This window comes from Hydra vulgaris, chromosome 12 (assembly GCF_038396675.1).
Source record: "Hydra vulgaris chromosome 12, alternate assembly HydraT2T_AEP".
Lineage (NCBI taxonomy): Eukaryota > Metazoa > Cnidaria > Hydrozoa > Anthoathecata > Hydridae > Hydra > Hydra vulgaris.
The window spans coordinates 84,298,817-84,310,630 of record NC_088931.1 but is presented as its reverse complement, the minus strand read 5'-3'; the positions used below and the strand labels follow the sequence as shown (position 1 = coordinate 84,310,630).

The 11,814-nt window shown below is 29.8% G+C and overlaps 1 protein-coding gene across 1 annotated transcript; it reads left to right on the top strand.

Annotated features, from left to right (window-relative positions):
• Positions 1 to 275: 275 nt before the first annotated feature.
• On the top strand, positions 276 to 11,800 carry LOC100199863 (diphthine methyltransferase homolog). Its single transcript, XM_065814754.1, has 3 exons — positions 276 to 1,356; positions 1,817 to 1,898; positions 11,169 to 11,800. Exons 1-3 carry the CDS (start codon positions 352 to 354, stop codon positions 11,702 to 11,704), a joined length of 1,623 nt encoding a protein of 540 aa, XP_065670826.1. The 5' UTR covers positions 276 to 351; the 3' UTR covers positions 11,705 to 11,800.
• The last annotated feature ends 14 nt before the right edge of the window (positions 11,801 to 11,814 follow it).

Genomic DNA, 11,814 nt, shown 5'->3' with positions numbered 1-11,814 from the left:
GTGTGCATGAATCAACTGATATAGATATTAACACAGTGTACTAATATAAATATTAGTATATGCATTGACTCTTGGTTTTGGTTTAGGCAATCTTTTTATTAAAAAAAAAAGATAATTTGATAGTTTTTGATTTTAATCTGGTCTTGCTTTTTAGTGATTTGAAGCGGCATTTTATGGAAAAACTTTTTAACTTCCATGCAAGATTGTTATTTTTTTTGCTATAATTGATTTTTTTTTTAAATACCCTCAGTTTTTTTTTTAATTTATTTTTGTAGAAAGCATATATATTAACAATTGTGCATCTTTTACATATATGCCTATCTTTTACATATATACATAAAACTTCAAAATATGGACCAAATAAAATTATTATATCATGAAGTTCTTGATGAAACTGCTGATTGTATTGAATCACTAACTTCAAATATGTTTGTTTGTGGAACATATCAGCTTGTTGAAAATGAAAGCAAAAGAATAGGTACAATAAAACTCTATGAGCTTGATAAGCAACAAGATAAAATTGATGTTATTACTTGTAATGAAGTGTCTACAAATGCTGTTTTAGACATGAAATGGTTTTATAGAGAAAATGTTTTGAGTGTGGCTGACTCTTCTGGAAATGCACTTTTTTACTTGTTAAAAAATAAAAAATTGACTCTTCAATCTTCCCTTCAGATTGATTCTGATTCTTTATGTCTGTCTACAGATTGGTGTAAAACATCTAATCCTGATACATCTGTGTTTAGTCTTTCAAATGGAGAACTGGCGCTAGTTAAGTATTTTGGATCATCAAATCCTGTTTTGTTAAATAAATGGAAAGCTCATAGCCTTGAAGCTTGGATTGTTGCCTTTGATAATTTCAATTCAAACTTGTTCTACAGTGGTGCAGATGACTGTATGCTGAAGTTATGGGATTCTCGAGCTGGGTTTCACAAAGCTTTAATTACAAATAAAGAGTTTACAATGGGTGTTTGCAGTTTGCAGTCTCATAAGTTTAAGGAAAATATTTTTGCTGTCGGAAGTTATGATGAACATTGTACTGTGTGGGATAATCGTTACATAAAAACACCCATAGTTAAAACAAATCTTGGTGGTGGCGTTTGGAGGATAAAATGGCACCCAAATTATGATAACATTTTATTAACAGCATGCATGCATAATGGCTTTAAAATAGTTCAATATACGGATGAGTTAAATAGCTCTACTGTAATACATTCATACAATAGACATTCTTCTTTAGCATATGGGATTGATTGGTTATTAGATTATTGTGATTGTTCAAAATTGGTTTTAAAAGACCTGTCAGCAGTGATTGCGAGTTGTAGTTTCTATGATAAACTATTAACAATTTGGGAAGTAAACTAAATTTTTTTTGTTACAATATTATTCAAATTATTTTGAATTTTCTAAAACAATAAAATAAAATAAAAACTTTAGGTGAACAACTTATTTATTTTAATAAAACTAAAATAAATTTTGTAATAATTTATTTTAATAAAATAACATACCTTTTTTGTATTTATTTTTACTTACCATTTGCTTTTTTATTTACCATTGTTAAATTTTATTTTTGATGTCTTCTATGTTATATACTTTAAAGAATTTTTATTTGTTAAGTTTTGAATGTTTTTAACATAATCTGCTTTAAAACGCCATATATTATCAGTAGATTTATTGTGTAGTCCAGTAAATGGTGACATGTTCTAGCTCTTAACGTCTTTAAATGTCTTTAAATTCTTTAGTGTTTTTAGCTTTTAATGCTCCTTTAAAACTTTTTTATATTATAAAAATTTTGCTATTTTTTTAAAACATTTAGATGAATCAAAATAAACTTTTTTATGAGGCTACGGATTGCAATAAACATCCCATTCTTGAAGTCTTGAAAGAACAGTTAAATGGTAAATTAATGTTATAATTTAGTTTCTTCTTTAATTAAAGCAAATAAAACTGATAAATAATTGAATCCCAGGGTTCTCAGGTTTATTGAATAAATCAATCCTGAGAAGCAGTATTGCCCCAAAAAAATTTATTTTGCTTTTATAGTTGAGAACAACTAACATGAATTAAATATTTAAATTCATGTATGTTCTGTTTTAGATATAGTTTGTGTTGTTTTTTCTGCTTTAACTTTTGTTGTGTGCCAAATAATATGGCACACATATTAAAGCACACTGAACAACACAACCCTGTCAAAGTTCTTTATATTGTAATCTTCAATTTGCAATTAAAAAAATCCTGTGCAGCATAATTCAAGAACTTAAAAATTGACTAACTTAAGGTAGTTAAAATAATTTTTAAAGTTTTTAATTTTAAAACCAAGAGTCATTTGGTAATAAATTAATAGAAGCTCTTTACAAGCAAATAAATTTTTTTTTTTTAAACATCTTCGCTTCCAATAAGGCTGCAAGCAACCGCTAATTAGAGTTACTGGATGAGAAAAGATGAAGATTGAAGAGCAAGATAACGATTGACAGACAACTTGAAGAATTGCAAATTACATGAATCAGGAAAGCAAGATGAAGGAAGCAAATTCCAAAGAGCTGATGTTCAAGGAAAAAAACTAGACAAAGAATTTTTGGAGCACTTAGGAACAGTCACAGAAAAACAATGAGACTTAATTGAATGACGAGAAACATGAGAATGAACTTTAGTAGATGGCACTAGAGACGTTAGCTCTTTAGAGCAGTGTCAGTTATAGCATTTGTAAAAAAGAGAAAGAGAAGCAACATTACGACGATGTAATAATAGTTAGAGGTCGGCTGTAAGAGCAGGTCCAACTATGTTTACAATGCATTTTTGTACCTTGTCTAAAAGAGAAAGGGCGTCATTTGAAGATCCGCCCCAGATATGGCAACAGTACTCCATACAAGGAGGGATTTGAGATTTATAGAGATAAAGAATAGGATCCAGATTAAGAAAGTGTTGAGCTCGATAAAGAGATGTAACCTAAGCAGATGCTAATTTTGAAGTAAGAGTTAATCCTAGAAAATGAAGGGTAGATGTCTCATTGAGTACATTACTGTTCATAAATATAGGAAGATCTGAGTTATTGTGATAACGATTGGCTGAAAAAAATTGAGTTTTATCTGTATTGAAGTTCACCAGTCACTGTGAGCCTTATGCTGTAGCAGAAGTGAGATCCTTTTCAAGCTCAAATGCCCCCTCCAAGCAATCAGTGAATGTTTGCTTCTTATCATGACAAGAATAAATGGTAGTATCATCAGCGAACAATGCCACCTTATATGTGAGAATATCTGAAAGATCGTTAATATAAATAAAAAAGAGTATAAGGCCATGGATTGAACCTTGAGGAACCCCTGAAGTTGCAGAATAAGAAGAAGAGTGCTGTCCATTGAGGACAACTTTTATTCTACGATTGGAAAGGAAGGATTTGATAATCTTAAAGATGTTTCCAGATACACCGTAAGAAGAAAGCTTATGGAGAAGACCAGTATGCCAAACTTTATCAAAAGCTTTAGAAATGTCAAGAGCAGGAAATCACTTTAGATACAGGAAATCACTTTAGATACAGAAGCTGAAGTGATACAAATGTCAAGCAATGGATCAACCTGTTTGATGGCTATATCAGGTAGAATGCAACTAGCGGAATCAAGAGACGATATTGATAAAAAGTTCGTAGCAAATAATTCAGCTTTGTCTTTAGGTGAGGTGACAAAGTCTGAACCATACAAGAGAGGTGAAATAACAGATTTGCCCTTATTATTGATACTGTTAAAGATTCTCCAGAAGTCACGAGACCCTAATTTTTGTGATGAAATGCGAGATCTCATAATCTGAGAAAAGCAGGCTTCGGCGTTAGATAAAACCTTTTTAAAATGGTTTCTAGCAGTAATAAACAGTTGTCTGTTTTCTGGAGAATTGTTTTGCTGATAGATATGGAAGTAATGGTTTCGAATGGCAATCGCAGCAGCACAATGTGAGGAAAACCATGGAGAAGAGTCAGGCTTGATCTGGAATCGTCGAGAGGGAATAAAAAATTCCATGCCAGCCTGAATCCACGAAGTTATGTAAGAAGCACATTTGTCAACAGGAAGAGGAAAGATTTCTACTCAAGGGCTATCATGAAGAAAATCACGGAAAGAGTCCCAGTCAGCTTTAAAGTAGCTGTAAGAAATACAATGATAGGGGGATTCAGATGATGAAGTAGAATGAGATAATAGTTTTAGAGAGGTCAAGCCGTGATCAGAAGCACCTAAGGGTGAATGTGGAGAAACTGAGCACTGACTAGGATCAGAAACATGACATAAGTCGAGTAGAGAAGGTAAATGATTCAGGTTGTCTGGAAAGCGAGTTGAAAAGTTGACTATTTGAGTTAGGGATTGAGAAAGGCAAAAGTTGTGGGCTTTAATGTCTGCAGAGTCAATGACACTAGAGCCAAGCCATTCAGTGTGATGAACATTAAAGTCATTGACAACAACAATATTTGCTAATGGATGAAGAGAGAGTGCTTGGTCAATATGATCAAAAATAACATCAAAAAGAGTGCTGTCTTGAGATAAAGGAGAGCGATATAGAACAAAGAGAAAGGCAATAGAGTGAAGTGGTGCTAAACGAAAGCACATAAAAGAATAGTCTGTGGATTCAAACCTAGTTTTTCGACAAATGGATGAATTCTTACGAATGTAAATGGCCAGACCAAGCATGTGGCTATTGTAGTCTTTACGAATTAAAGGAAGGTAGCTATCAACACTAAGATCACAAGATGAGACAGCTGAATTCAAATTAGTCTCACAAAGATCAAGTAGGTCTGGTGAACTTTGCAAGAGATAAGACTTAACAGAAGAAAAGTTACTTCGAAAACCACAAATATTAGTGAATGGTAGGTTTAGAGAACGTGGTGATGATGATGGTTTTTTGTGTTTTATAGTTTTTAGTACATTATTCACTTTTAAATTTGATTAAGATCTTGACTCAAAGTATAGAAAGTACTCAGTACACTGTATTGGAAAAAAGCTTTAAGCAAGGAAACGCAACTAACAAAAAAAACTGTGTTGAATTTTTTCCCTCGAAGAGCAGCAAGCATCATCACGCCTGAAAAAGACTTCTATTTCGACTATAAAGCAATTCTTACTCAGTTCACTTGACTTCTAACTCTAATGAGATATAGCGTAGTAATGAAGTCAGTATTTTTTCAAATTATATTTTCGTCAACAGTGCGCAACCACACATACAAAGGTGTTATTAGATGAAAGTATGTTTGGTAAATCACCTGGTAAAACTTGTCCAGTAAAGTAACTAAACGGACCTGATGAAGGTGTCAAAAAGATAATTAAAAAAACAATAAAAACCTTCATAAAGGTTTGTTTTGCTTGTATGTTCAACATTGCAAATGTTTCCATTTATAAATAGACTGCTGACTTGGTGTTTGTACAAATCATAAATTATGTGGGGATCTGGATAACTCCATTTTTGTTGTTTCTTTATTCTTATTTTGAGAGTTTAAGGTTTTACTGTAGATTTACTTTTATGTAAATACAATAAAATTTTTAAACCTTTTTTTTTTATAGAGTTATTTGCAGTTATTTTTTTAACTTCTGTTATGCACTTTATGGTATTAGGTGTTTCAATCTTTATTTAATGTATTTTTTTAATATTGACAAAATTTAAAAAGTTTATGAAAAATAATACAAAATGCATTCCACAAAGAGCTAACCTTCTGAATCAATAAACCATAAAATAAATGTCAACACTGTCAACCAAAAAACAAATGTTGACACTGTCATCCTTAAAACAACCTTCAAACAGTCAAAGAAAGTTTATGCCAAACTCTCTATTATGTTTAGTCTATATGGTGAGAGATGATAAAAGTTGTTAGCTATAATTTGCAATGCTCTTAATAACATTACGTTATGATTTTTTATGATTGATGGTTGTGTGTATATTAAAATAAACCCTTTTTTTACTTTGACTTTTTACTCTGAAAGGTTAGTACTGGAATGTGTAGTGTATGTGTGATAAATAGTATTTTAAAGTTGTTAAACAAAATGAGATATTCTATTATTTTTAATTTCTATTATCTCAAATATTAAAAAAAAATTGGAATTTTAGAATAAAAATATGTTAAAATCACACTTATAAAAAAAAGTTAGTAAAAAAAAACCTTCAAAAAATAAACTTTATATATTTTTATTAAAATATGCAATTAAAACTAAAAAAAATTCAAAATAACTCTTTTTGTTATTTATAAAACTTGAAGTTGAAAAATGTTAGTACAAGAAATTTTGTTATTTAATCTTTCAAATTTGGTTTGAGATTAATTCAAAATAACTTGTCAATTAATCTGTAACCTAACCTTCTTGTCAATTAATCTGTAACCTAACTTTCTTGTCAATTAATCTGTAACCTAACCTTCTTGTCAATTAATCTGTAACTTAACCTTCTTGTCAATTAATCTGTAACCTATCCTTCATGTCAATTAATCTGTAACCTTACCTTCTTGTCAAATAATCTCTAACTTAACTTTACTGTCAATTAATCTGCAACCTTACCTTTTTGTCAAATAATCTGTAACCTTACCTTCTTGTCAATTAATCTCTTGTTACACAATCTCAAACAACAATTTCATTTATCACAATGGAGGTAAACTTAATGCAGAGATTTGATGGATACTTAAGCATGTTTGTGGAGACAGTGATAATGTTAATAATAGTGTTATTACATTTCATGCAATGTTTCCAGATGGCATGATTGCATCTACGATGGAACTTTGTCATGATAAATTAAAATACATTTTTAACTATAGAGTTGCACCTTTCTTCAGAGAACTTTTGAAAGTGCAAATCTGTGTATCAGAATTGTTGGCTTTTTGCTATGATAAAAGTTTGAAAAAAGTTGTTAAACAATCTTAGATGAATTTATTAGTGAGATTTTGATATGATTTTAGTAACAAAGTTCGATATTGGGATTCCATGTTTTTTAGACATGCCGCTGCAACAAACTTCCTTAAGAGAATAAATGATAATTTATCTGGTTTGAATTTATATATATCAGTACAACTATCTATGGATGGTCCTAATGTGAACTAGATAGTTCTCAGGGAAAAACAAAGAATAGAAAGAGAAAAAGCTGGTTTAAGTAAACTAGTAAACATTTACAGTTGTAACCTTCATGTCATTCATGTAGCTCTTTAAGCAGCTATGGAAACCACAAGTTGATAGCTAAAGGCTGTCATGAAAGATTATCTTATCAACTTTTTAAGGATTTTTTATTTTGTCTTCATAGAGTTTACATAATTTTAGATGGGTTGAGGATGAATAGGGCCATGACTTAAGGAGATCTGGCGAAATGTAATAAAGATAGTTAATTTTTGGCAGAACCGAGTTTTAAAAGACAGTCATTTAAGAGTTATTTGACTGTAAAAAAAAAGTTTGAATCTACTTGTAGTAAAGTTTTTATTTTTCTGCTATATCACAAACCTTTTGCAACCTTTTGCAACCATATCTTAGAAAATATAAAACCAGTTGTTCAAATGTTGCCTTTTCTGAGCAAGAAACTAACTTTTAATTTTGCAGTTGCAAAATAAAATGTTCAAAATAAATTAAGTTCTTCTTCAGTTGCAGAGTAACTGAAGAAGAACTTAATTTATTACTCAAAGATAAAGTCTGCAAATGTAAAATAGTTTAAAAAGAAGCAAATATGGTAATTGTTATATTGGAGAAAATCACTCAAAAAGTTCATTACAATGTTGTGTGGCAACATTACATTGTTGCGTGGCAACATTACATTTTTGCTTGGCAACATTACATTGTTGCGTGGCAACATTACATTTATGAAAAAAGATTGATAATATCAACAAAGATAATAGTAGACCATATGCAAGTGAACAACCTGATACCTTAAACAAACCAACTAGCAATCAAGTTTATAAAGTTTGTAAAAGGTGTACATCAAAGATATCAGTTAGACTTTGATTAAAAGGAAAAGAATGCTAAGAAAAATGAACGCAATCGTCAGTTTTTAACCAAAAAAAAAAATCATCAATTTTAACCAAAGAAATCAGTGATGTAGTAAAGAAAAAAACTTCTAACTAGATTCTTGTAGCAATTTTGATATTGAATTTATTAATATCATAAAAGAGGAAGAAAAATATATTGAAATTAAAACTTTGGAAAAGGCGGTCTAAATATCTTTATAATATAGAAAAAAAATAATATAAAAACTTATTATTGAGTACTTTTGTATGTGAAACGTTTTTTTTGTAATGTGAAAATACTTTGTCATAAAAAAAAAGACTTTTTTTAATTAGTTGTTGTGAAGTATAAACAAATAAAAGCCTTTAATTAAAAAACATATATGATTAGTCATATATGCTCTTTTATTGTATATGTGAGTCTCAATGTCAATCTGAGTTTTTTTTCTTCCTGGAAACTAGTTAAAATTATTACTATATAAATTTAACGAGTCAGGGGGAAAAGGGTAGTTTTTTTGAATAACTCAGGGGGAAAAGATTGGTTTTCAAGGAAAAGTTAGGTAAATATGTCTTTAAGTTAAGTCAGAAAAATCTTTCATTTATAATCTATATAAACTCTGAATGAACATTAGCAGAAGCTGCAGCAGATTGTATTCTTTCTTGATATCTGCAAGTATAAATTTATTAAGTGCATATAGTACCACTACATGTGCATATAAACAGTTCTAAAAACAAAATAATAATTATATGATTAAATAATTATATACATAATTTTATAAAATAGCTACACAATTGTTGCTGATAACAAAGCTTCCCAGATCAGTAAATGTTTCTCAAATGATTAAAAGTAATAATTTTATTCCTGATCTTTCTAAACAGAGTTTTTAGAAATTTTTATACAATCTTCATTAGGCTTCTTGTTTAACAGTTAATGGGTGAGCACCTGTTTATCCTCATTGAGGAGTTTATTGGTGAGCACCTGTTCGTCTTCATTTAACAGTTAATGTGTGATGGCTTCTTTATCTTTATTTAACAATACATAGGTGTGTTCATCTTCATTTAACAGTTTATGTTTTTCAGTTCTTAATGCATATTTTTTATACAACACTTAGATCATTAAAAAGGTAAAACTATATCTGAAAATAAAAAATATCTCAAATAAATACTTATAAAATATCAAGTCTCTACTCTCCATCATCTCGGAATGTTGAAGAGTCTTTACTCTAAACTATTAATTATTACAAAACCAACGAACTATAGAAACTCTACATCAAAATATCAAATAACTAATAGTCTTTACTCTTCACTTTTATTGGTTACAAAATCAAGCAACTATGGAGTCTCCATAACAACTATGGAGTCTCCATAACAACTATGGAGTCTCCATATCACTTTTTTTTTTAATCTATATTATGTGCTATTCAATCATTAAAGCTTTAAAAAATCCATCTGTAATAGATCTATTGATTCGATTGACTGCATTTGTTCTCAGGTGCTTCTGATGATGTTTGTGTGACTTCTCAACAACTGGTAATATTTCAATACCTTGTAATGAATATTTTTTTTACCTTCTATTCTTAACTTGTAAAGGCCTAACCAAGGGCAGATCAATAGAAAAAAAAAGAGGGGGTCAATGTGAGCGATTGTTCTCCACTACCCCCACTACCCTCCTCCTCTGCCTTTATTATTAAATTTTTTTTCTTCATAAGTTTATATATTTAACACAATATGTTGCTTAAATACAATAGTCAATTAGTTACATAGATTTAGACAGTATAAAAAGAAGAAAAAAATGTTTTATGATTTGTGAGCTTGTCTGCTCACAAATCATTAAACCTTAAAATCGCCCCCTTGGTCTGGATCCAACGAATCAAAAAAACCTAAAAATCGCCACACACTCTTACTTGATGGTCTGGATCCATCCCTATTTCTACGTTTAGGTGTTTTGCATTATATATTTTGTAATAAATAATTTATAAATTTTTTATAGTAGAGTGGGGCTAGTTGAGCACTTTTTACTTAATCTAATGAACGTTGGATTTACGTATTTTTTTACTTAATCTAATGAACGTTGGATTTACGTATTTTTTTACTTAATCTAATGAACGTTGGATTTACGTATTTTTTTACTTAATCTAATGAACGTTGGATTTACGTATTTTTTTACTTAATCTAATGAACGTTGGATTTACGTATTTTTTTACTTAATCTAATGAACGTTGGATTTACGTATTTTTTTACTTAATCTAATGAACGTTGGATTTACGTATTTTTTTACTTAATCTAATGAACGTTGGATTTACGTATTTTTTTACTTAATCTAATGAACTTTGGATTTACGTATTTTTTTACTTAATCTAATGAACGTTGGATTTACGTATTTTTTTACTTAATCTAATGAACGTTGGATTTACGTATTTTTTTACTTAATCTAATGAACGTTGGATTTACGTATTTTTTTACTTAATCTAATGAACGTTGGATTTACGTATTTTTTTCACTATTGAAAAGATAATTTAAGCTCTTAAAAATTAATTAACAAAAAAGTAAATTTTGATTTGTTTGAGTAGATTTTGCCTAAAGTTTGCCAAGCTGCTCTATCTGCCCCAACGGGATAAGTTGAGCAACTGTCTTGGGCAAGCCGTGAAATCAACAAATATATGAAAAAGTAATTCATATCATGTAAACATGAAACTTGGATAAATCATCAATAAAACTATCGTTAACAGTAAGCGTGTCTATAATTTATAAACTTTTTATTTTATACACTTTTAATGACATGTACCGCAAAACTAATTCTTATTTTATTCTTATTTATAATTCTACCGCAAAACTAAGTCTTTGTGATCGGTAGTTTATTTTTATTTTATTTTTTCAAAGCTGCTTAACTTACCCCCTACTAGACCTGACGTATTAGATTAGGTTTTAAAGTAAACAGTAAGACGATAAAGATTAATAACAGGTGAAAAGTCATTTTCATTTATCGCGGTTTTTAATTACGCAATATTTTTGTGCATGTAAATGTCTTTCTACGCGGCCCACATCCCTCTTAACAGCGAAGTTGGTTTTGTCAAAATTTGGTTTGCAAACAATATAACAAACATTTTTCTATTTTCATCTTCTAAATGCTCTTTGTTATATAAAATTTAATTTTGTAATTATTATTGTCATTTTAGATGTTTATTAATATTTATTACTATTTGATTTTTTGTTTTTTAATTGTTTCTTTCTCTATTAGACAAAGGCGAAGCTTTGGAGATAAGCTCTGGATCTGGACAACACGTCGTTTATTTTGCTAAAAATTTCCCGAAATGGACTTGGCAACCATCGGAGTATGACTTGCGGTGTTTAAAAAGTATCTCTGAGTATATTGCTGAAAGCCAGCTTGACAATATCTTTAAGCCATTGCTTATTGATTTAAATACCTGCGATTTGTCAAGTTTAAACGAAAACAAATTTGATCTTATACTATGCATTAACATGGTTCATATAGCTCCGTTAAAGTGCTCAGAATCTTTGTTTGCTGTAGCTTCTACCCTATTAAAGTCAAATGGCAAACTTATAACTTACGGGCCGTACTCTGTTAACGGTTTGTTGACGCCAGAATCGAATGTATTATTTGACTTGAGTTTAAAATCACAAAATGCTGATTGGGGAGTAAGAGACATATCTTATCTAGAAGATTTAGCAAAGAATAACAATTTAGTTTTACGGAGTACAGTAGAAATGCCATGTAATAATAAATGCCTAATATTTGTCAGAAAATTAGAATAAATGTAACGAAGAACGATGTAAACACTAGTTAAATATTATTTAAGGTTTATTTAACACCATGTGACGATAGTAATTGAAAATTGTGCGTGAGTGTAATTTGTTTGATCTGG